Genomic DNA, 23,934 nt, shown 5'->3' with positions numbered 1-23,934 from the left:
GAAGCATTTATTGGCATTTATCAGCTTTAGCTACACCCTTTTTAAAAACTTATTTTATACTTACACTATACTTTATACTTATATATATATACACTTATCTACTTTATATTATACTTTAGACCTAAAGTGCACTTTTACTTTTTAAATCTTATTTTTAGTTTCATTTCTCTCTCAACAATATCTATCTTATTCTATAATATTTCTAAGTTAACATTTCTTATCTCAATGTTTGCACACAAATATGTGAGCCTTCTGTCAGATTTTAAGAATTTTCTATAAATCCCTTTCCCACGCTGCAGGAAGCTCTGTGTGTGTGTGTGTGTGAGCAGCAATCCTGCTCCTGGTTGTTTTTATGGCTCTGAAGGCCAGCAGGAGGAAACCAAACCATTAGGGGTTCCCTTGCCTCCATCCTTTCTCACTGGGCTGCTGGGAACATGCTGAAGAAAATATGCCCTGTCAAGAAGAGAGGGTTTTCCCTCCACATTCTGTCATTCCCACTTATTTGTAAAATATAACTTGATAGCTGTGCTGCAGTGGGCTAATTACACCTTATTTTGTGGCCGAACTTCATGTTTGTGATGTAATTGTGTAAAGGTAGGAGGTGAAAGTGGAAATAGCTCAGAAAACAGCCTGATGTTTCTCACAGGGGGTCTGTATGCTGAAATCTTTCCATTCTCCAGTGTGCAAACACTGCAAACCCCCACAGAAATACTTCTCCAAGCCAGGCAGCCTCATTGATCCTTTGACAGGAATTATGTGGCCACCCATTCCATTCTGTCCTGAGCTTAACTATCATCATAAGAAATCAATAAAACCCCTCAAAAGCAGAATTACAGCAGCTCTTGGCAACTTGGTGATTTTCAGCCGAGTAAACAGAGCTGAGTTACCAGTGCACAACCAAAATTCCTTGTCTTGAGCTTGCTGAGTGATTTCCTTTGCCATGAGCAGAAAATGCTGTGCTTAGTGAGTTTATTGAACCTCTGCTCACAGAGGGTTTGACCTCTGTGCAGCATCTGAGGAGAGGATTTTGGTTTTTTGCCCCAAAATGAGGAGTGTGATGGGGGCTGGATTTTAGGTTCTTTCTCTCCCCTGGCATGAAATTTTCCAAATTGCTGCTGGAAGGTGAAGCAGCATTTGGAGCTGTCCTGAGGGATGGGTATTTCCATCCTGTCTCCAGCACTTTCCCCTGGGTGTGCTGTGTTTGAGGAGGCAGGAGGCAGCTGGCACTGCTGAATCCCCTCCTGGCACAGCGTGCCCTGGGCTGGCACTGGGGTTTTGGGGGCTCTCACCCCACACTGGTGCCTGTGTGTTTGGGGTGTGGGGACTGCCCTGGCTGAATGTGGTGTTGGTGAGAGCAGCTCTGCTTCTGCCACAAACCTCCATCCATGGGGGGCGTGGGGCTTAGGGCATTCAGGGTGGAAGCTGAGAGGATGGGGCGTGCTGGGAGGCAGGGTTGGTGCTTTTCCTAGAACCTGGCCCTGGGAAGGTGCCAGATGATGTCCTTTTCTGACCCAGAGATGGGGCAACTGAGAGGTGCTTTAAAAACTTGTATTCTATTTTTAAAAGTACAATAACAATATTCTACTCTAACAATAAAATTTTGTACTGAGTTTCAGTACCAAAAAAAAAATATAAATAATCCATAATTAAATGTTGCTCCCCATCATCCTATATACAGACACACAAGTTTGTAGTACAATTGTACTGCCCAAGTACCCCCGAAAAATGAAATTACTAACCTAAGTAAATTCCCACAGGAAGGGGAGTGATGTGCTTGGGGAGAAGCCTCCAAGCCCCAGGCCAGGGGAAGTGTTTGTGTGCCCAGGCTGTGGCAGGGCTGGAGGACACCTCAGAGATGGGAGCACCTCATTTGGCTGCTTGCTGGGGGAAGGGCCCTCGGTGGTGCCAGAGGCGTGACAGGGCTTGGATTTGGATTTTGGGCAGTGAAACTGATGCCTTGTGCAGGCTGCCCTAGAACAGGGACTGGACAGAGCGAAAGAATAAAGCAGGGATTTATTAGGAGGCCTCCATGGATCCACCTTGGGCAGCACCAGAGCCCAGCCAGGGCTGCACCCAAGATGACCCAAAATGGTCCCAAAATGCACGAGTGCTCCCGGGGGCTCTCCCTGGGATCAGTTCTGCTCCATTGGCACCTTGGAGTTCATTGTCCCATTCCAGCTTCAGCCCAGGCAGTCCCATCCTGCTTGTTTTTCTCTCTCCAGCCCACGGTGTTTGTGCTCCTGGGCTGAGGTTTGGATCATTTGTCCTTGGTGCCCAGCTGGAGAAGGAATTGTTTTGTCTCCCTGCTCTGTGCAGAGCGCTCACCATCCCATAACAGGAGCCTCAGAAGTACACACTGAAGCAGCACAGGGTCTGAAAAATAGAAAAGCTAAACCCTGAGGCATCAAAGCAGACTGTGCAAGGCTATGTGGTGGGAGAATAATGTTCCTGCTGTGCCCCCCTGGGGACTCACTCCCTGCAGGTGTGTCCTGGGAGGTTGGAGTGTCTCCTGTTCCCTTCAAGCAGGGAAGAGTCCAGGCTGGCAGGAGCTGGGCAGGCACAGAGAGGCAGTGCTGGCAGGGATTTCAGTGCCTGCACACCCTGGCATGAGGAGGGGAAGGGTGGGCAGGGATCCCCAGCCCTGAGCTCTCCTTTTCTGGGGCTGTGAGCAAGGAAGGCTCTGTGGGAACACGTGGGATGCTTGGCTGGGAGAGGCTGGAGGTGTAGAGCTGGAACTCAGTTTGCTGTGGCTGCATCTTGTCAGTGTTGTTGCCACCCTCTTCTCGAGAGAGGAAAATGAGATTCATTTTCCAGCAGGGATGAAACCCCCATCTCCCTGGCCCCTGGTGCTAGGAGGGGAGGCTGTGACCATCCTTTGCTGACTCCAGAGCTTTGGGGATGAGCATCCATCCTCTCCACTCTCTCCACTTCCCTTCCCTTCCCATTCAGCCACAGCTGTGCCCAGTCAGACACAGCTCCTGGACTGGCACAGAGCAACCAGAAAACCATGAGGGGCTCAGGACCCCCCCCCCACTGCTCCCTTTCTTTCACACCAGCAGTGGAAGGGTTACAATGAAATCCTTCTGTGCAGAGCTTCTGGAATTCCAGCTCCTCAGTGTGCTGGAGAGAAACGCAGCAGGAATTGGAAATATTTGACCCCAGTAATGGGGTGGCATTGCTGGACATTATTTTGGACATGGTTCATGGAGCCTGGGGGGGTGAGGGTAGCTCTGGATGCTGCAGCCTTGGGGTCACACGAGGACACCACGGGGAAGGCAGGGATGCTGCTCCAGCCTTGTCTTGTTGAGGAAGGGGTGGACCTCTCCTGGTGGATGCTCCTAGGGAGCAACCAGCCCTCCTGCATCATGTGGAGGCTCCTTCCTCACCCTCCCACTGCTGCTCCTGTCTCTGTCAGAGCTCACGGTGACATCCTGTGGTTTCTGTGTCCCTTAAGGAGCTGGCACGGGGCTGGCCATGGGGACAGGAGTGTGCTGTGACAGCTGGGCTGTGTTCCCCAGCTGCTGCCTTCACAACCTCTGATCCCTTTCTAATCATCTGCCGGGCTGAGGCCGTTCAGCCAGGCAGCAGCAAAGCCAGCTGAGGAAATGCCTCTCGGGGAGCTCAATCGGCTCCCTGAGGCACCAAACGACCTTAAGAGCTAAATTAAAGGAGTGAAAGCAGTTCCCTGGCTTTCAGCTCATCTTCCTCAGCCAGTGCTGACCTGTTCCAGTGCCAGGATGAAGAATCACCTCCTGCAGTAAGTGGCTGCAGTGCAGGTGCTGTGTGGACCTTCCCCTGCTCAGCTCCTTCCTCCTGCACTTATGGCTTCCCTTGGGGGTCCTGCAGCGCTGACACCTGGAGAAAGTCCCTTCTTCATCCTGGCAGCTGCATTTCCAGTTGGGAAAGGCAGCCTGGAGCATTGAGATTGCCTGAATGCACCCAAACCAGGCAGTCAGCATGGCCTGCATCCCCAGCATGAGCCCCAGCTGTTTTTGAGCCCCACGGGACACACCCTTGTTAGACAGGAAATAACCTGGAGTGTCAGTGAAAAGCCCTTTGGTTCTTTTAGGGCACTTTAATTGACTTTGCACCCCTGCAGCAGCGCAGGAGCCGCTCGGGCAGCGCTGCTGCAGCCGCCTCGGCGCAGGGCAGCGTTCCAGTCACTCCAGCAGTGACACAGTGGCATGGCTGCCACCTCTCTACTGGAATTTCGCGTGCACGTACTCGGCCCCGTGCTCCTGGTAGTCGCCCTTTGTCATCCAGGTGTGCTGGAAGGAGGTGAGCGAGGCTGCCATGGAGCCCCCAGCCCAGGCTGCCGTGCCCCTGCCGGGGTTCGCCAGCACCTCGATGTGGAGGCCCGCTCCTTGGAAGAGGAGGTTCAGCTCCAGGCACATCCTCTCGGGGAAGCCGGGGAACAAGGAGGAGCCTCCCGAGAGCACGATGTTGCCCAGCACGGGCCTCCTGGCGTGCCGGGGCACGGCCCGCAGGCTGTGCCCGGCCAGCTGGTGCAGCCCGGGGCCGCTGTGCTGCAGCAGCTCCGGCCGGAACAGCGGCTCCGGGCAGCAGAAGCGCTCCTTGCCCAGCGTGATCCAGCGCCCGTCGGGGGTCTGGAAGCTGGCCGGGCGATGGGAGCCCTCGTCCCGCAGCTGTGCCTCGTAGTCCAAGGACACGTAGCAGCATCGCTCCTTGAGCTGGCTGAGCGCGCTCTCGGTCAGCGCCTGCAGCGCCGCGGGCTCGGCGGGGCTCTGCAGCAGCAGCCGCCGCAGGTGCCCGGACAGGTGGTCCCCGGCCAGCCCCAGGCGGCGGGTGCCCTGCCGCAGCGTCCGGCCCCCGCAGACGGGCGTGACATGGCACACGGCCGCCCCGGCCTCCACGGCCAGCCCGGTGACCCGGCCGTGGGCGCAGAGCGACAGCAGCCCGCTGTTGGCCACGTGCAGGGCGGGCACCCCGAGGCTCTCGAACAGCACCTCGGCCGCCTTCGCCCTGCCCGCGGCGGGGCACGACGGGGACTCGGCCAGGAGCACCGGGTGCTCCTCTGGGGACACTCCGAGGCAGCAGCGCAGGAGGTGGCTCCACAGGCTCCTCACGGCGTCCCAGTCCGCCACCAGGCCGTGCTGCAGCGGCGCCGCGGCCCGGCGGGGCGGGCTCCCCGCGGCGGGGCCGGCCCGCCCCGGCGCCGCCCTCAGCTCGCACTGCGGCCGCGGCTGGCCCGCGAAGCCGCCCCGCGTGCAGCGGCTGCCGCTGTCGATCACCACCGCGGGCCGCAGCATGGCTGGAGCTCCAGGGCTGCCGGGCCCTGCGGTGGGGCGAGAGCGGGCTGTGAGGGCAAAGCTGCTCTGCAAGGGGGCTGGCTCAGCCCCTCTGCTGTCTGCGCTGGGCACGTCCCTGCTGGCTCCTCGCTCCCCGTCTCGCTGTACCTTGGGGTACCTTGTCTCCGTCCCCAGAGGTTTTCTAACAGTGCAAGGACAGAACTTGAGGTGGTTTTGAGAAAGCAAGTGATCACTGGACAGGAAAGTTGAGTGGCTGGTCCAAATCCTGGGCTGTACCTGAAGGAGAAGGGCCAGAAGGTCAAAGGAGATGACTCTTCTCACCTACTCTGCTCTTGTGGCACCCCATTTGGAATATTGTTCACAGTTCTGGTGTCTCCAGCTTAAGGACACGGAACTGTTGGAGGAATTCCAGAGGAGGCCACAGAGTTGCTGAGGGGACTGGAGCACCTCCCCTCTGGAGACAGGCTGAGAAAGATGGGGCTGAGAAGGTTGTGTGGAGACCTCACAGCGCCTTTCCAGTGAGAGAAGGGGCTGCAGGGAAGTGGGAGTGGTTTCTTTGTCAGGAGCTGTGGTGACAGGACAAGGGGAATGGGATCAAACTGAAAGAGGGGAAATTTATGCTGGGTATTAAATGCAAGAAGTTCTTTACTGTGAGGGTGGGCAGGCCTTGGCACAGGTGCCCAGAGCAGCTGTGGCTGCCCCTGGATCCCTGGCAGTGCCCAAGGCCAGGCTGGATGGGGTTTGGAGCACCCTGGGATGGTGGAAGGTGTCCCTGCCATGGCAGGGGGCATTGGAACTGGATGATCTCTGAGGTCCATTCCAATCCCTTAACATCCTATGGTTCTGCAAACACTGCTGCCAGCAGAGCCCACAGCACATGGAGAGGAGCTGAGAGATCTGTGATCCCAGTTGGCAGAGAAAGGCAGGAGTTTGGGGTGCCTCTGTGTGTGTCCAGGCTCTTCCCTGCCTCTCTGTGCCTCCCAGACCTGCTCCTGTGGTATGGTGTGCCTCTTGACCTGTTCTTTGGGCATTCTCCAGGCCAGGTGACCCCTTTGTTCTCCCCAAAGCTTCTCACGTGCCCCTCTGGATGCACTTTTACATGCCCAGTGTAAGCATACGTCAGAAATTCATGGAAGCAGACAGGCTTGGCACTGTTTCCCTGGGCAGGGAGGGCACAAAGCCAGCCCCTGCCTGCGCCTGCCAGTGGTGGGGGGGTCCCTGGGGGAGCTGCCAGCACCCAGGGGCCACCATGGGCTCCCAGCCTTGTCCCCAAGCCCTGCAGTGAACAGAGCAGACTGTGAGCGGGTGGCACAAGGGGTGCTGTGCCAGCCCTGGGGCCCTCCCCGGGGCTGGGGCTGTCCCTGAGAATGACCTTTGCCTTGTGGCTTGTGTCCATGTGTCCTGCACGGCTCCTGGAGCTGGCAGAGCCAGGCCAGGGCTGTGGGTGCTGGGACAGGGGTGCCCATGGAACCATGGCTGCATTCCCCGTTGTGATCTCACAGCAAGGCACCCCGAGGGTTCTTGTGCCCCACAGCCTCACTTCTGCCCTCAAAGTGTCACTTTTGGTGATAATTCAAATTTGACTGAAACTCACCCCGTTCGGTTTAATTACGGGACTGCCCTTCCCAGGCGTGGCTCTGCTGCCCCTGCACAGAGGCAGATCTGGCAGAGCTGACAGATCCTCTCTCCTCTCCCCCAGAGGTACGAGACAGCCTCGAAGATGGAGCAGTTCCTGACGCGGTTCCTGCTGCGGGAAACCATGCACCAGCTGCAGTCCCTGCAGGCATCCCTCGAGTGCGCCGTGGACACGGTGGAGGAGCAGGCGGGACGGGAGAGGTACCGGGCTGGGACCTGCTGCCCCCTGTCCCCAGCCCCTCCTCACTGGGAGGGACAGCCAGGAGCCCTCTCCCAGCCCAGAGCGGAGCTGACACCTCTAGGAATGACTTCAACCCCTCCTTTTGCTTTGTTTTGCATTTAATTCCAGAAAGGAGATCAAGAAACCGGAGACTTCGGTCGGCCCGAGGTCAGGGCGGCGGTGTGGGCGCAGGGGACAGAAGAACATCTGCCTGTCCCCAGCAGACCCCTACTCTGGGATGCTGACCACAGGTACCTGCTGTTCCCCAGGTTCTTTGTGTGCTGCTGCAGCCCGGAGGGGGTGTGGGACCAGCACAGAATCACAGAATCAGTGAGGTGGGAAAAGATCTCCAAGATCGAGTCCAACAGTTCTCCCAGCACTGCCATGGCCACCACTAACACGTGTCCCCAAGTGCCACATCTCCAGCAGCACTGGGCAGTGAGGGCTTCTTCAGGATGGAGCCTGGTGCATCTTGTCCAGCTTCCAGCTGGAACTACTGGGGGATGTTTTATCTCTTGGGCAGTAGGAAAAAAAAAATCTAATATTTTTTTTATGAAATCAGGGGTTTAGATGATTTTGTGGGTTTTGGGTCCTGAGCCAGCTTTGGCCATGTCAAAGCTGAGCTTATTTTGGGTGACACCTCTGTGCCCTTTGCCCTGCAGGTGTTTGTGTCGAGGACAACGGCCAGTGGATGGCTCAGATCAACAGGCTCCAGCAGATCATCGAGAAGCTGGAGTGCAAGGTGTGTGCCCAGGGGGTGCCCCACACCTGGGCACGGCCACATCAGTGCTGGGACTCCCTCCCGTGCCAGCAGCCCCCCTCCTCAGCCCTGCCATTGTCACAGAGCTGCACCCTGCACCCCTTCCCCCGCAGCTCTGCTCACCTCTCCTGCCTCCCTGGGGTGCTGAGGAGTCCCCCCGGCCCCACTGACCCCACGGGTGTGCAGAGCACAGCCTGCCCTCCCCTGGGTACCACAGGGGTGTCCCTGGGTGGCACCCGGCTGTCCCTGGGGTCCGTGCCTGTCCTGCCCAGAACTCTCCCGGTACCTCTGGTGTTTCCCGGTAACTCTGTTTTGTCACAATAAATCTGCTTTTTCCCCGGTGCTAATGCAGAGCCCACGCCTGGAGCCGCTGAAGGAGGAAGCCATGTGCAAAGGAGAGGATGCAGTAAGTCCCTGTCCCTGTCCCCGTCCCTGTCCGTGTCCCTGTCCCCGTCCCTGTCCCTGTCCCTGTCCCTGTCCGTGTCCCCGTCCCCGTGGTGTGCAGTGACCTCTGTCACACGCTGCCCCTGTGCCCAGCCTGGGCAGCTCTGCAGCTCTGAGCAGGCTGGATTCAGGGCTGGGACCCTCCAGGGGACAAATGCAGCTCCCTCGTGTCCCTGCCAGCCGCGGGCAGTGCCCCCTGCCAGCCCAGAGCAATGCAACCACTCCAGGAGTGCCCACAGAGCCGGTGGGGGTGCCCAGGCCCCTTTCCGTGGGGATCTGCAGCAGGACCCCCACGGGGGCTGCAGCATCCCTGCTGCTCCCTGCAAGAACAGCCTGCCCTGTGGGGAGGGCTGCTTTGTGTCCCCGCTGTTCCCAGCACGGTGGTGGCACAGCTGGCACACGGGGGGGAGGGAGGGCAGGAGGGGACAGCCCCTGACGCCTGCTGTCCCCCGGCAGCACATCCTGGTGGCCAAGAGGCAGATCTCGGTGGCCACGAGCGGCATCGAGGAGTTCCGGCAGGCGTTCCGCTCCTACACCGAGGGCACGGCCGGGCACAGCAGCTGCCTGCAGTAAGTGGGGTGCTCTGGGGGTGTTTTGGGAGGTGGCCCCCCAGAAATGGGGGTTTTAACACCCTCGGGGGACGCCAGGGTTTGTGTGGAGTGTTTTGTGTGCTGGCCAGGGCAAGGCTGGGCTCGGAGCTGGCAGGCAGGATGGTGCCACGGCTGCAGCAGTGCCATCCCATCTGCTGCAGGGATTCCCAGTGAGAACCAGTGCCTGGCCAGGGGTGGGGGGTTGTGCCTGCAGGAGTGGCTGTGGCCGCTCCTGTAAGAGAAACAGGAGCTCCTCCAGCACTGAAGGACTCAAAAGCAACGGGAAGGTCAAGGGCAGGGCTCCTGCAGAGCTCTGATTGATGGAGAGCCCGTGGGAAACTGCCACGAGCACCTGAGGCTGCCCCTGGGTGAGGCCAAGGCTGCCCAGAGCCCTGCTGTGCCTGCAGGGACATGGCAGTGCCAGCCTGGCCCCGAAGGCACAGCTGCTGCCTTCCCCTGTCCCACGGGGCACTCCGGGCCGCCTGCAGCAGGGAACGTTCCTGCTGTTCCCGTTTCGAGAGTCCTTTCTCAGCTCTTCACGTTCAACAGCACAAATTCACATTTTCAGTCCAAACAAAAGGAAGATGCTCGCTGTGACACGTGTGGTGGAGAGAATGGGAGGTTTTTCCTTTGGAATTGATGGGCTTTTTTGTCATCAGGGCTATTTGTGTAGACAGCGGGGTGGCGTTCGTGGGCTGGCGCTCCACGTGAGCCCAAAGCTGGAGCCGAGCCTGGGGACACTCCATGGGGCTGGGGACACTCCATGAGCCCGGGGATACTCCATGGGGCTGGGGACACTCCGTGGGGCTGGGGACACTCTGTGGGACTGGGGACACTCCATGAGCCCGGGGACACTCCATCAGCTTGGGGATGCTCCGTGGGGCTGGGTCCCTCCGGGGAATGGCAGAGCCCATGTGGGAGCAGGGGACACGGCCTCAGAGCTGCTGGGTGACACGCTGGGCTGTCCCCCCTGGGAATGGGCTTGGCCCCCTCCAGCAGCTGCAGGAAAGGCTGCTCCTCAGCTGGAATTGCTGCTGCTGCAGCCCAGCACAGCTGCTTCCCCTCCCCTGCACCCCCAGCACCGCAGTCACCCCTGGCTGCCTCCCCAGCAGCAGCCCCGGCCTCTCCTGGGCACGAGGGAATGTGGGAAGCAGCACTCTGGGGACAGAGAGCTGTGGGTTTGTGCTGTGAGCTCAGCTCCTGCCCCCGTGCCTCAGTTTCCCCCTGTGTGAATGGCTGGCAGGATGAGCTGTGTCAGTGCTGGGGAGGAGTAGGAAATAATAAAAGACAGAACGTGCTGGCTCCTGGGCAGCAGCAAAGAGCAGTGTAAGAGCTGGAAAGCTCCTCTGGCCCCTGGGCACAGCAGCTGTGGAGCAGGATTTGGTTTGGGATCCTCTGGAGCTGTTCACCAAGTGTGAATGCAGCCAGACTGGGCTTGGGGAGCCCCGTGGGGAGGCTGATGGGCACACGTGGCCATGCCGTGCCAGGGCTGTGCCAGGGCTGTGCCAGGGCTGTGCCAAGCTGTGCCAGGGCCATGCCAGGACTGTGCCAGGGCTGTGCCAGCCTGCCCAGCCAGCTCAGGGTCACTCTGTCCCCGCAGTGTCTCTGCCTGCAAGCTGACGGACGAGGCCTGCTTCATCCTGTACGAGTTCTGGCAGGACGTGACCTCCTGGAGAAGGTGGGGCAGTGCCCGTGTGTGGGGCTGGGGGGCTCAAAGGGGTGCCCCCTGCTCCCTTCCCTTGCCCAGCCTGTGCCACTGCTCTGCCCTGTGTGCCCCATCTGCAGCTCACAGGGGTGAACACCCCGATGTAGGACTTGGGGAGCAGGGCAGGAGCAGGGGCTGGTGCTGGGGTGCAGAAGCTGCCCTGTCCCTGTGTGTGGGCAGAGGGCCCTGGCACCACATCCCCTGAGCCTTCACCTTGTTTTACAGCCACTTGCAGTCCAGCTGCAGCAAGACTTTCCAGCAGTCCATCCTCAGCTTGCTGGAGTCCCCGGAGCTGCTGACCACCATGCTCTTCCCAGGTGAGGGTGCCTCCGTGCTGCTCTGGGGGTGCTGCACAGGGCAGGAGCAGGCATTGTGGCTCCCTTCAGAGCAGAAAATTGCTTTGGGGTGACCTAAATGAGGTTTTTCAAGCCTCAGGGTAAGACATGCTGTCCCCAGCAGGTTTGGGTGTGAGCTGGGGTCTGTCCCTGCCCAAGGGTGCTCTCCAGTGGGGACAGCCAGGAGCAGGGACACTGCCTGGGTAGCAGATAAGCTGAGTCCTGTCCCAAATACACCTGGTGCCTCGATTTGTGTTTCCCCTGAGCCCTGAACGTGCTCTGCAAAGCGCTGGTGCTGCCAGGCCAGGGGCTGCGTGCAGGGTCACAGCCCAGCCCTGGGGCAGGGGAGGCCAGATGGGGATGGTGCACATTCCCAGGGGACCAATGGGACCAGCTGTGGGAACTGGGAACCAAAGTCAGCCCTGGTTTGCTTTCAGGGATCACTTCAGAGTCTTGTAAAATATTAGTCCATAAAACAAGGATTAATTTGGACTGAAGCCTGCTGCTCCCGACTTGCCAGTCCCGCTGACCACATTCCCAGTGCTCTCCTGCAGAAGTTGCCACAGTTCCAGGGGATCTCCCCTCTCCAGGCTCCCTGCCCGGGGTGGGGTGGGTGCTTTAGAGCTAGGGACCTGCAGGGTGAGGTCCCCCATCTCTGCCACCCCAAATCCCCATTCCCAGTTTCCCACTGCCCTCACCTCCCTGCTTTCCCTCTCTTCCCAGCTTCCTGGTGGATCATGAACAACAACTGACCCGGGGCAGCGTCTCCAGGACCCATCAGCATGCAGGAGGACCTGGAGCCCTGGGCACAGCCTTTGTCCCCTTTGTCACCTCCCTGTCCCTCCATTCCCTCCTGTGGCCTCTGCCCGGCCAGTGTTTTGCTCCTTTGCTCTTCTCATGTTAATTTATTTCTCTATCCTGCTCCTAAGCCAGTGTCCAAGCTGCCTGGGGGAGCCGTGGCTGGGGTGGCAGCCCGGCCCCTGGGGGAGCACTGCTGGTGCTGCATCCCAGGAGCCTTCAGCCCCTCCTCCTCCTCCTGGCGCTGAGGCTGCCCAGGATGGGCAGGGGGACACAGCCCTGGCCAGCTGTGACATCCTGCCCAGGGAGCCAGGTGGCCTGATATGGATTGTGGAGAGTGTTTTATAGGGAAAAAATATTTCATGAAGTGCTTCTGGCAAGGGGTACCTGCTCATGCCCTGCCACGCTGGCAGCAGGCGCCGTGGCTTCGAGGTTGGCTTTGTGCCCCACCAGCTGTGCCCACAGCTGAGCCTGTCCCCAGCACATCCCACTCCCAGGGAAGGCCAGAGTGGCTCCAGGCTGCTGCTTCCTCAGTGCCCAGAAACCAGCCCTGGCACTGGGCAGTGGTGCCAGAAGCTGGAGCTGAGTTCATGGGGAGGGGTCTGGGGTGGGGGCACGAAGGGAGGGGGGAAGGCTGGAGCAGATCCCACCTGCTCCAGGGTGGCACTGGGGGTTTCCTTGGTGGTGCTGCAGCAGCAGAGCCTCTGCTGAGCTGGGAAGAAATGCCTTGGCACAGCCAGTGTGGAGGGAGTGGCAGGGCACAGGGGACAGGAGGGACAGCAGCCACCCTGCTGGCCTGGAGAACATCATCCCTGTGCCCCTGCCTGTCCTCAATACCAGCGTGGCACCCCAAATCCTCACTCACCCGGGACCTGCTACCACCCCAACCTCTTCTCCCACTCCCTGCAGGTGGTGCTCCACCAGAAACATTAATTTGGGTGTTTCTGCCCCAGTCCCTGGATGCAGGCAGGAAAAGCTGTGCCCGAAGGGGCAGTGGGTGCAGCTGCCTCCTGGGGACCCCCCAGGCACCCTGTGCTGGGTGGGTGTGACACGGTGGCACCCCTGGCCCCAGGGGTGACAGCACAGGAGGGGTCACTGGCTTTTGGGGAGTTGGTTTTGCTGCAGCAGAAGCTGCCTGGTTGGGGTGCCAGGGGCTGACCTGGCTGATGCCAGGAACAAGCTGCAGAGATGGGATCAGGGAAGCTCCTGCTTGGAGGGACAGCAGCTGCTGCTGCCAGCCCAGCTGGGCACTGCCACACCCCACCCAGGCGGGCTCAGCACCCAAACCACAAATGGCCCTCCCAGGGGTGGGGTGGCAGAGCCTGGCCCTGTTCCCATGGGGACCCACCCCCCAGGCACCCCGTTGTTTGCCTGATGATCAATCCCTGCTGCTGTCCCTGGCCAAAGCCAGGATTTGCTGTGCCCATGGGGCCCTACATTCCTGCTCCAGGGAGTGACAAACAAGGGGTGCAGGGATGCAGCAGCCTGGGCCATCAGGAGGGGACAGGCTGTGCCAGGGCACAGCCAGGCTGGGTCAGAGGGGGGCAGCCACAGGGGCAGAGCTGCAGCAGGCACTGGTTTGGGATTCCTGAGCTGCCTCCCCAGCCCCGTGTGGGGTTCACCCCTCAGTTTTGGGTTTCTTCACCACTGGATGAATGTTGGCAGCAGCCTGGAGACCAAAATTCTCAGATGAAGCCAAGGTGTGGGCAGGGGGCAGCCCGGGGGGGCACAGGGCTGGCAGTGGAAGCCAGCTGAGACAGCACCTTGCAGGCTGCTCTGTGCTCACATAAAAATAAATCATTTAAAAAAAGCTCGGAAAACAACACACTGAGCCATAAATTCAAAGAAATCACTGAGGATAGGGCTGAACTCCAGCTCTGCCTGCACTTGCTCCCAGGCTCTGTCCCCAGCATCACCACCACAGCGGGGGCAATTTTTGACCCTAGAAGTCCCCTGGCCAAGGCCAAGATTGTGGCAGTGTTCCCCAAAAACCCCAAGAGCTGCCTGAGCACTGCTGAAAATCTCTGCCCCTTCCCATAGAGAAGGGGGAGCTGGAGGATGAATATAGTCTTTTTATTGACTACTTTTGAGAGTAGAACAAACTAAATACATCTGTAACAGTTTGGGTTCCTTTATACAGGACATTAAATAAGTTATGCACAGGAATGAAGTAACAAATTTCTATTACAGAATTAAATGTCAAAAAAAAAAAATAGAAACCTTAACCCAATGTCTTCCCACACCCCAAGTTCACATTTATCATTCCATCTTTAAAAAAAACAACAAAAAAAGAAAGAAGCAATCATTCTAATCATGACTGTTAGTATTTCATTCATTTACACTGGGGTTAATTTTAATACACGGCCATCAACGTTGCATGAGAGTTATGGAAGACAATCTATTTACAACAACTCCTTCCAGCCCTCCCCTGCTCTCCCCTCCCAGCCCAGCCTGGCACTGTCACCACCACCCACAGCCTGAGGCTGGGGCTGCAGGTGAGGAGGGGACGTCACAGCACCTGGGATTGACCTGAGGCTGGTCCAGAAGTGTCCCTTAGGGCAGGAATTCCCTTCCTGACAGCCCTGGGATGGGCTGCTGCAGGTCAGGGTGGCTCCAGTGCCACCCCACTGGGAGCTGCCTCAGTGCCAGTGTGCTCCAGCACCGATCCTGGGGACACAGGGGAGACACCCCAGGGCCACCGGAGCTGTCTTCAACACCAGACCTCGTGGCTTTTTAGCAAAACCTTGCAGACAAGGAATCACCAGCTCCATCCCACAACAGCAGCTGCCCAAGGAGCTTTCCTGAGGGGCCGGGCTGGAGCAGCAGGTTCCCTGCTCACCCCTGTGACAACTCATTACAGCTCCATTATTCGCCTCCAATTGAAAAAGTGATCAAAAATAATTTGGGAATTACTTGCCTCATTGGGCTCCAGCCCAGCAGTGGCACACACAGTCACAAACACGGCTCTGCTGAAGAGGATTTCTAGAGCCCCTGTGGGAGCTGGGAGCAGCTCCTGGAGGCACGTCCCCTCCCTGCCACAGGCTGTGCCACTGCCACCCTGTGTGACACTCCTGGCAGCCCTGCTGCAGGGCTGTGCTGTCACAGCCTGCACTGCCCTGGGTCCCTCCAACCCCTCCTCCCACCCCACTGCAAGGACTCTGGGATGGATGGAGCTCCCAAGGCTGGCCCCTTCCCCAGGGGCCTCGTTTTCCTCTGCTTTTGGGATCCTCTGATCCTGTGGTTTCAGGATCATCTCTGAAGGTGGATGCACATCCCTGGGCATCTCTGGATGCAGCACTGCAGGAAGCTCCTGGAGCTGGGGATAAGAACAGATACAGGACACCCAGTCCTGCCTTTCTTTTACCAGCGTGGCCGATGTGAGTGGAGAGCACAGGCTGTAAATAACCCCTTGCACCAGCGAGGATCCCTGGGCTCAAAACAACAGCAGGAACTCACAAACCAGCAGCTTCCAGGCAGTGAAAAAACAAAACAACGGCCCCCAGGTGGAAAGGGCACCTGCACCCAGCCCAGATCTGCTGTGCACGTGTTCCCCCAGCACAGGCCCCACCCAGGAAACACCCAACTGTCTGTCTCACCACAGACTGAGATGAAATCCAGGCCATCCAGCAGCACCTCCCTGCCACTGCCTCTTGTTTTAGAGCAGACAAATCCTCTCCTCCCTCTCTGCAACCCTCAGCTGCCAGCCTGGAGGCAGAAGTGGGCTCAGCTTTGGCTATTGCAGAGGATGAGATGCTCCTGCTGGGAAATTGGCTCTGGTCTGTTCACAGCAACAACAGGCCCACACAGCCACCTGAGGCACAGCTGCCTGGGAGCAGGGAACAAACGCTGGGTGTTATGGAGGAAAGGTGCCAGGAGGAGCAGTGGTGGCTCTGACACCTTGGGAAGCGAGCCTGAGCATGCCACAGGGACAGGGCTCCCTGCTTGGGCACCACACTCTCAGCATCTCCGGCGCGTGCCAGCGCTCTGCCCCAGTCCAGGGTCCCCTGAGCGGGTGCCCAGTGTCCCTCAGGTCCTGACACTGCTCTGGTGTCCCCCTGAGAGGAGCAGGGAGATGCTGCAGGTGAGGCTCACCCCAGTTCACGAGCCACAAAGGAAAGGGCAGGATGAGAGGGCAAAGCCGGAGTGTCGGCATTCCGATACATCAAATTTGTCAAGTGGTAACAGTTGCTGCAGAGGCTTTTTCAGCTTAAAAAAACCCAGGGAAACTCATCCAGGGGAGCGAAGCAAAGCCTCCCTCCTAGAGTCCGTTCGTGTCTATGGCTGTCACGGATGCTGGCGTGGAGGAGCGCGAGGTGGTGGCCGAGGTTTTCTCCAGGGCTGGGCTGGGGATGCCATCGAGGCTCTTGGCCGCCGCTGCCACCCGGCCCGTGGGCAGGCCCAGGGGCTTGCTCTGGCCGTGCAGGCCTTGCCCACAGATGCGGTGGTGCCTCTCCCAGTCCTTGTGCTGGCAGAAGGAGCCGCAGTACCGGGCGATGTTGCAGCCGCTGCACGTCTCGCTGGCCTTGCGGCCGCAGTTCCAGCAACTCTGCAAGACCAAAGACACTGTGCTTGAAACGAGTTTCCTTTCCCTAGGAGCTGCAGGATGGCGCTGACTCAGCTCTGGAGGGGACTGTTCATCCCCTCTGGCCCAGATTTGAGAATATGAAAACGAGCAATCCATTAATTCCCGCTATTTCCCAGCTCTTTGCCAACAGTTCTAACCCCTGCTGCCCTTTGCCCACAGCCACTGTCACACTGCTCCAGGCACATCCTCTCCCCTAGACCCACCCTAATACAGAGAGGAAACAGCAGGCATGGGCTGAAAAAACACACTGCAGATGCTGCTATTGGGCCTTTTTATTTCCTGTTTTAAGCAGCTCTATTTTGGTCTCGCTCCCAGCCAAGCGCTCTCCGCAGGGATCACGGCGCGCTGCACAGGCACCATTTGCTCCGCACCCTGCCTCGCTGCACAAGAGGTTGGAGCAGGCCAATTTGGAAGAGCAAATGCTCATCTGAAAGCCTCCCAGCCAGGTGGAAACACTGCCAGAGCTTGAGCTTCAACCTGGAAGCGGAGCAAAGCCCCTCTGGCCGCCGGGAGAGGTGTCAGCTGGTGGCTCCCGCGTGCCACCGCTTCCCTCGGAGCGCGGGGCAAGGGGCCAGCGCTGGAGCGAGGGCTGCAGCTGCTCCAGGGAGGGGAGGAACGGCAGAGCAGCTTCCCTGCAGCTGGACCAGGGCGTAGCAAACACATACAGGGAGGGAAGCTCAGCTGAGGGAACACAGCTTCTGTCAGAGCTGGCCTTTGTGGGGATGTGCCTGCTGCGACCGCCATCAAAGAGCTGTGGGAGCGGGGTGCTGGGAGATGCTGGGCTCTACCAGGCAGCCCTGCTGTGGGGAAGGGCTGGGAGATTCCCACTCCCAGGCTCGGCACTGGAGCCACCAGCTCACAGTGATGATTTATGTCCTGACAGTGAAGCACCTGACCGGTTCACTTTGGAGTGAGCTGCTCCAGAGCCTCTGTGTCCCCAGGGGTCCTCCACTTTCCAGGACTTGTGACCAAAAAGCCCCCAACAAAGGCTGTGGTTGCTCTTGGAAAACTGGGTCACTGCTTTGCAGCTGTTTACACTTCAAGTGTTTTTCAACTGTGTTGCAAAGGTTACAAGATGTGCCAGAACACAGGACAGCTTTTAGACAGGGGCTCTAGGGCTTGCACAGGGGTCCTCAGCAGCTCTCGAGGTCCCAGACTGCTCCTCAGCACAGCTGGAGGAGGAGGACACTCCTCTGCTATTCCCCTATGGAGAAATCACTACTTGCCTCATTCCTTCCATGGCTTCCTGAGCAGTTCCACCCACTCCCATCATGCGACTGGTGCGTTCAACCCTCAGCAATTTCACTGGGAATTGCAGTATGGACATAATTCTCTGGAATGACACCTAGTAATTCCATGGTTCTGGCCACACGTGCTGAGTCCCAGCTGAGCTGAAAACCACCAGGAGGAGGGGATGGACCTGCTGCCCCCACACGCCAGCAGACACAAAGAGAGCATGGTCCCATCAGATTTGTGCTCAGCAGACACAAACCCTCTGCTCTTGTACGTGTAGAGAAATTAAAATATGAAGCAAAGCCCACATGGATGGGATGTGGTAGTGCAGGAATGAGCCATGTGATTCCCCTTGCCCAAAATCTCAAAAGATCTACCAAGTGAACTTCCTGTTAAGCAACGGGGAGGCTGATTGATGATTGAAGAGTAGAAAGAGATTCTCTGAGGCATCCATTCAGCATGTGGCACTGGCTATGACAAACCAAGATCCATCCCTTCTTTTCCAACATGGAAGTGTGGTACAGACCACCAGGAATGTGCAAGAGCTTTTCCTGCAGCCCAGCTTCTGCCCTGCCCTATTTTCAAGCCCACAAACAGCAATTTCTTTCCTGCAAAGATCAAGTACCCCACCATAATTTCTGAGCTAAACTGCTGCATGCACCAGCTTCCTTTTCTCTTTGCTTCTACACCTCTGTCAATCCCACAAAATCCCTGGTGATTATACGGACTCCAGCTCAGGGTGCCCAGTGGTTGCACACACACGTGTCCACAGACACTGTTCAGGCTGACTCCCTGCCAGCAAAACCTAGAAAGGATTTTTGGTTATATTGGTGCATTGTTTGGTTATTGATTGGAGAGAGACTTCTAAAAGGAAAAGGTGTTGGAGACTGGAGTTTACAGCACCCTGGCCTAGTGGAAGGTGTCCCTGCTCAGGGCAGGGGCTTGGAATGAGATGATCTTTGAGGTCTCTTCCAACCCAACCCATTGTGCGATCTGTGACTCTGTGAAAAGGCGTGGGGGCCCTGCATGCTTGACCTGGAGGCTCTGCAGCCTTGGAAAGCCCTCCCAGGCTGTCCCCAGGCAGCTCACCTCGGTGGACTCCTCCTGCTCGTTGATGACGAGGAAGGCATCCTCGGTGGCCTGGCGCTTGGCGTCGGCGATGGTCTGCTCCATGCGCGCCCGCTCCGACGCGATCATCTCAAACGCCTTCTGCTCCGCCTCGGCCACCGCCTTCTGCACCTCCGACATGGCCTGCCGCTTCACCTCGTTCACAGCTTCTTCTGGAAGGAAAGAGCAGCCTCACCCACCCACCCTGGCAGTCAGGGAGCCTCCCAGAGCACACAGCTCCAGCAGCGTGTTCCCAGCACCAACGAGCGGCAAGGCCAGGCTCAGTCCCACGGGATCCCCGTGGCACCACAGAGGAGCAGAGCCCTTTGGGACAGCCAGGGTGGGGACGATGGCAGCCAGATGTGCACATCCCGGGGCGTTGCTGCAGCTGGGCTCCTGCTGCTCCTGCACACCAGAATGGCAGCATGTGTGTTTTGTGTCCACCCCGGGCAATGCCGGGTCACCCCAACACTCACCGGCTTTTTTCCAAATCTCCTCCGTGACGTAGCCCGTTCCCGACCTGCTGCTGAACTCCCGCAGGGAATCTGCTGGAGCAAGGGACACAGGGAAAGGTCGGCAAAGCCTCATCCCACCCAGCTGCCTCACGTGCCCAGTGGTAGCTCAGGACATCATGGGGCAGGGAAGGATTGACCCATTAAAACTCAAAGCAGAGGACTCCTATGGTTAAAGCCACTCCTCAAACACTCAGATGATAAATTACAACATTTAATTAGCACCTTGCATAATTTATGACTCTATAACCTATCTCCTGTCTGTACTCTAAAACAACAGACAATGCTTATAAATGCATGTTATCCAACTTCTGCACTGTCCAGAGGCTGTGAGCATCAATCTGCACACCAGCAGTTTTCACGAAGCACAGCACTTCCCAATCCCAGAGCAATTCAAAGGCTTGAACTGACGGACAAACTGTCCTCCATGACACCTGGAGATGCTGCTTGATGCTTAACTGAACCTTCTCACAAGAGCAATAGAGCTTGAAAATTATCCCTAGGTCCCACAAGGGGAGAAAGCAACAGCTTTCCAAATTTATATAAAATTTTTTAATTATATCACCTTTAACAACATGGGGCTGAAGTGTATTAGTCATGATATACTTAAAAATAGAAGGGCTAAAAGCTGGCTATGCCCACCAGGCTGTCACATACACCCACTGCTCCTCAGGCTTGGTGGCAACTGGAACCAGGGGCACTTGGATTCCTTGCAGGAGGATTCACTCTATATTTTGTATACAAACAAGTAGAATATACATCAAATTGACATTTATTCTTGCTGGAAGAAATCCATTTTTATTACCGAATAATCAGAGGGTTTTTTCCCCAGAACTTGATTTGCAGTGGGTTTGTTTGGATGGAAATCAGAATTACATTGAAATAAATCAACATTTTAGACTTGTTTTTTCTTAGGGTCAAAGCTCTGCATACTGGATGGGGAAACCAGTCACCTTTGATAAAGTTGACTCATGATACAAAAATAGAATTAGTAACACAGGTAGCTATTACACTTACAAAAGCCTTTGGTATTTTTAGAATAAATAGACCTTGACATTTAAAATCCTTCAGGCAAGAGGGACTGGAAGGGGGAGAGTGGTGGAGACTAACACCTCTTCCCTACCTTTTCACCTCCAGCTTTTGACCAACTTTGGCCAGCAGTGACAAGGAAAGCATGAGCAAAGGTGCCTTTTGACACTGACAAAAACTGCTTTCTGTGTTGTCTCTGTGCAAATCCTTGAGAAAAATATTTAAGCACTGTGTGGATGTACCAGCCTGGGTTTTTTTTGTTATGGTTTGGTTTAATTTTGTTTTTTAGAAGGCAAAATGGCAAAAGCCCCATTTATTTTATCATCTCTTCTTTTATACCTTAGTTCACTACAGGTGCACCTGACTGGTCATTTAATCAATACATTCCACACGATTGGCTAATTAACAAGACACCCATTTGTAAACAACCTTATGAGAAAAACACGGAACAGATAGTTAAAAACCACCACCTGCAGACTGTTTTAATATTTGCCTATCACTGTTTATCTCCAGCTCCCTAAAGCCTCCCAGGCCGATTCGTGAGAAAACTTACGGAGCTTTCTCTGTGTCTGGCCAGGCTGTCACACCCACGGCAGTGCCTAACCCAGCTCTTCCCATGACAGGCAGGAGTGCCCACCCATCCCTGCGTGCCCAGCTCACCGCTGCCCGCGGAGTCGGCGCTGGCGGGGCTGTGCTGGCGGCTGAGCAGCTCGGCGCCCGCCTTGCGCGGCTCGGCCGTCTCGGAGCAGCGCCGCTTCCAGTAGTTGAGCTCCTCCCTGTCGGCCTCCTGGCAGCGCCGCAGCACCGCCATGGAGCGCCGCGTCTTCTCCACCATCTCCATGATGCAGTTCAGGGCCTGCGGGGGGAAAGGGTCTCAGTCGTGCTGGACTTCACCCCGGAGGGACCGTCCCAGGCAGATGAGACAAGAGCGAGGTGGTTTGCCAGGAGTCAGGATGGTGCCGTGCCCAAGGACACGGCACTAGGGACGGTCACCACAAGAGGTGGCTCAATACCTCCAGGACACGCTCCTAAAAGTGGAGAGGAAAACCCCACCACTTTCCTATGGTGTGGGAATGCAGGGCTTCCCTCTGGCTGCCCTGGCAGGGGTCAGGAACCCCCCGGGACAGAGCCCCCAGAGACACTGGCTGTGATCTCTGTCCATGCAAAAGAGTTTTCAATCTTACAGGATGAATTACAAGCTCTGAGTGTTTGATATCAGTAATAATTAAGTGTGGCATGGGTGCAAAAGTAAAATTTTAGGATTCTAGATGAGGGGTCCAAAGGGGACAAGATGGAGGAAATTGGGTGTGCCTTGTCCTTTTTCTCCTTCTTCATGCCCTCCATGTCTCACTGTGGTGTTGGCATTTTTCTGTTGGTTCAGGCTGGGGACACACTGTCCAACGTAGGTGACAGATATTGGCACGTTCTTGTAAATGCAGCCCAGGGAGTTTCTGGTATTTAATGTTTATCACATCCCACTGAGGGCAGAGCCCCACACGCTGCCCTGCAGGACAGAGCTGGGCAGGGCAGCAGAACATGTGAGAGATAAACAGAATAAACAACCTGGAAACCAGCACAGACCAATTATGGCTTCTGCTTTGGCAGGGGGGCAGAAAGACAGAGACTTTCTGCAATCTCGGAATCATCAATACCTCAGATTCTGACACTATGGGATTAGGTTTGGTTATGCTGGTGTCAGTGCTCCAGAGTTACAGTCCAACTCCAAATATTCAGCTACTGGGCCTCTGCTCCACCCCAACACCATTCCCTCAAAAAACCCCATTAGCTTTAAATCGTGAGGTCTCTCTGCATTTATGATCAAAGCTGAATTTTAATCCCATCTCTTTGACGGAAACAGCAGTGAAGTGCCTGGAGGAGCTGCCTTGCTCAGAAGGAAAATGCTCAGCATAAAATCTGCCAGAAGCACCAGGTCTTGCTGTTGGTGCCTTTTTTTGGTCCATAAAAGGCTAGCACCTCAGGGAAAAAAAGTCTTAAAATACAGTAATGATAGGTTTACTCGTTTTCTAAGTCCCTATCCTGACTGCACTTAGTGCATTCTGTGCACCTTTGCTGCCCAGGGCTGGGGCAGAAAAGATCCCAGCGGGGATAAAGCTGAGTTTGGTTGCTGAGCCAGCCATGGCAGCACCTGGCCATGCTCTGCAGGAGAAGCTCCCCAGCTCCAAACACTTCATCCACACCAATTTTAGTTTCCACTGACCATGGGCAGAGGAAACCTGCCAGGAAGTGCTACAGCTCCTCTCACCATCCACCTGCTTGTTGTGGCTTGTTTCTCCACCAGCCACCAGGAGAGCCTGGATGTGGTATCAACAAGGAAATCACCAACTGGAGCAGGTGGAACACTGGGTTGCTGCTTCCCACAGCCCCTGCTGTTCCTTACATGATCGAGATGCTTCCACTCATCCGCCCACTCCCTCTCTGTCAGGCGGTGATCAACCAGCTCGTCCTGGTAGCCTCCATTCAACCCTGCAACACAACACAGACACAGAGGGATTAGATGGACCAGTGGAGAGAGAAGTGGCCCCAAAGCAAGAATAAAGAGCTCTAGTTCCAGCTCCACAGAGCTGGGATTTAAAAACACATCTCCAGGTGGCAGCTCTACAGGGGTAATTCATGCTGGTGCTTTTTTATCCCTGTCTGCTTCACTGTCTGGGAATTGCTACAATCCACTTGTGGCTCCAGTTCTGACCTGTTTGTGGAGCTGGTTCTCCTGTTATAAACTCACAGCAGCTCAGAGCCCGTGATTCAGGCTGTTGTGTTGGAAACACATCATGCACCTCCCACACATCCCTTGGAGAAACAGGGCAGGAGGTCAATCTCTACTCTCCTGCTTTGGAGCTCTTGGAAAAGTTAATTTCTATTTCCCTGTCCTCTCTTTCTGTCTGCTGGGTTGGCTACACTCAACTCACACACTAAGTCCTTCCTCCTCATCCTCAGAGACTCCAGCCTTCATACAGGGAAATACAAACTCTCAATCCTCCTGTCTGTAACTTCCCATGGGGAGCTGTTTCCTCTGAACTCCCTGCAAAGACTGAGCTGTGAGGATCTGCCCAGCATCAACCATCTTTGGGCATGAGTGGCCAAGCAGACATCAACACCAAAGCTCAACCAGGAACTCTCCAGGCTCTCACCAAGCCCACTGTGCCTGTCTCGGATCTCTCTGTGCTCCAGCATCTTGCTGGGGTCCCTGTAGAGGTGGGAGGTGGCAATATCTTCCAAGGTGTAGTGCTGGAGGGGTGGTGGGGTGGGGTGGAACTGCCCGCTGGGGTTCATCAGGGGGATGGTGAGGGCAGGGCTGTGCCGGGGCGCGGGGCTGATGGTGCAAACCCTCTTGGCCGGAGGCTCTGTTGGCAGCGGCTCCCTCTCAAAGCTGCTGTCTTCCCTCCTGCAATCACACCAACAGAAACAGGCTTTCCTTAGCATCCCACAAATGTACTCAGAAAGATGCAGATTTGGAATCAGCAGGGTTTGGGCAGCAGTGATTTTACCACGGGGTAAATGCAGAGAGCTCAAACAAATGCGTTAAATTTGTGAGGCGGTGCACACAGCGACCCCGTGAAAGAAAAGGGTTCAGGATGCCTGAGTGTTGTGATTCATCTCTCTGAGCATGACCAAATTAAAATTTCACAGTTTTTATAAATTTGAGGCATGCTCCACATAATTGCATAACAACTTTTATCTTGGAATAAAACG

General features: G+C 56.5%; 3 protein-coding genes across 4 annotated transcripts in view; 1 reads left to right on the top strand and 2 right to left on the bottom strand.

Moving 5' to 3' along the window:
* The window catches only part of NECAB3 (N-terminal EF-hand calcium binding protein 3), a 28,041-nt gene extending 16,154 nt beyond the window's left edge, over positions 1 to 11,887 (top strand). For both annotated transcript variants that reach the window (XM_077787032.1, XM_021540454.3), the window contains 8 exons: positions 6,970 to 7,106; positions 7,255 to 7,376; positions 7,788 to 7,867; positions 8,238 to 8,291; positions 8,786 to 8,898; positions 10,520 to 10,597; positions 10,850 to 10,941; positions 11,683 to 11,887. In XM_077787032.1, the coding sequence (XP_077643158.1) occupies positions 6,970 to 7,106; positions 7,255 to 7,376; positions 7,788 to 7,867; positions 8,238 to 8,291; positions 8,786 to 8,898; positions 10,520 to 10,597; positions 10,850 to 10,941; positions 11,683 to 11,863 (857 nt within the window). In that variant the 3' untranslated portion in view covers positions 11,864 to 11,887. The remainder of the gene's footprint in view (positions 1 to 6,969; positions 7,107 to 7,254; positions 7,377 to 7,787; positions 7,868 to 8,237; positions 8,292 to 8,785; positions 8,899 to 10,519; positions 10,598 to 10,849; positions 10,942 to 11,682) is intronic.
* On the bottom strand, positions 4,200 to 5,270 carry ACTL10 (actin like 10). Its single transcript, XM_031506540.2, has one exon. It carries the CDS (start codon positions 5,268 to 5,270, stop codon positions 4,200 to 4,202), a length of 1,071 nt encoding a protein of 356 aa, XP_031362400.2.
* A 1,922-nt stretch (positions 11,888 to 13,809) lies between the features above and the next one.
* CBFA2T2 (CBFA2/RUNX1 partner transcriptional co-repressor 2) overlaps positions 13,810 to 23,934 on the bottom strand; it is a 58,546-nt gene continuing 48,421 nt past the window's right edge. The window contains exons 6-11 of the mRNA XM_021546357.2: positions 23,373 to 23,626; positions 22,622 to 22,707; positions 20,884 to 21,079; positions 19,159 to 19,227; positions 18,665 to 18,855; positions 13,810 to 16,303 (exon numbers count right to left, since the gene is read on the bottom strand). Of these exons, the coding sequence (XP_021402032.1) occupies positions 16,016 to 16,303; positions 18,665 to 18,855; positions 19,159 to 19,227; positions 20,884 to 21,079; positions 22,622 to 22,707; positions 23,373 to 23,626 (1,084 nt within the window). The 3' untranslated portion in view covers positions 13,810 to 16,015. The remainder of the gene's footprint in view (positions 16,304 to 18,664; positions 18,856 to 19,158; positions 19,228 to 20,883; positions 21,080 to 22,621; positions 22,708 to 23,372; positions 23,627 to 23,934) is intronic.

This window comes from Lonchura striata, chromosome 17, assembly GCF_046129695.1.
Source record: "Lonchura striata isolate bLonStr1 chromosome 17, bLonStr1.mat, whole genome shotgun sequence".
Classification (NCBI taxonomy): domain Eukaryota; kingdom Metazoa; phylum Chordata; class Aves; order Passeriformes; family Estrildidae; genus Lonchura; species Lonchura striata.
Note: the sequence above shows the minus strand (reverse complement) of the source record. Positions and strands in the feature narration are given on the sequence as shown.

Coding starts and splice junctions, on each gene's coding strand:
- ACTL10 (XM_031506540.2), bottom strand. CDS start 5,270: ATGCTGCGGCCCGCGGTGGTGATCGACAGCGGCAGCCGCTGCACGCGG.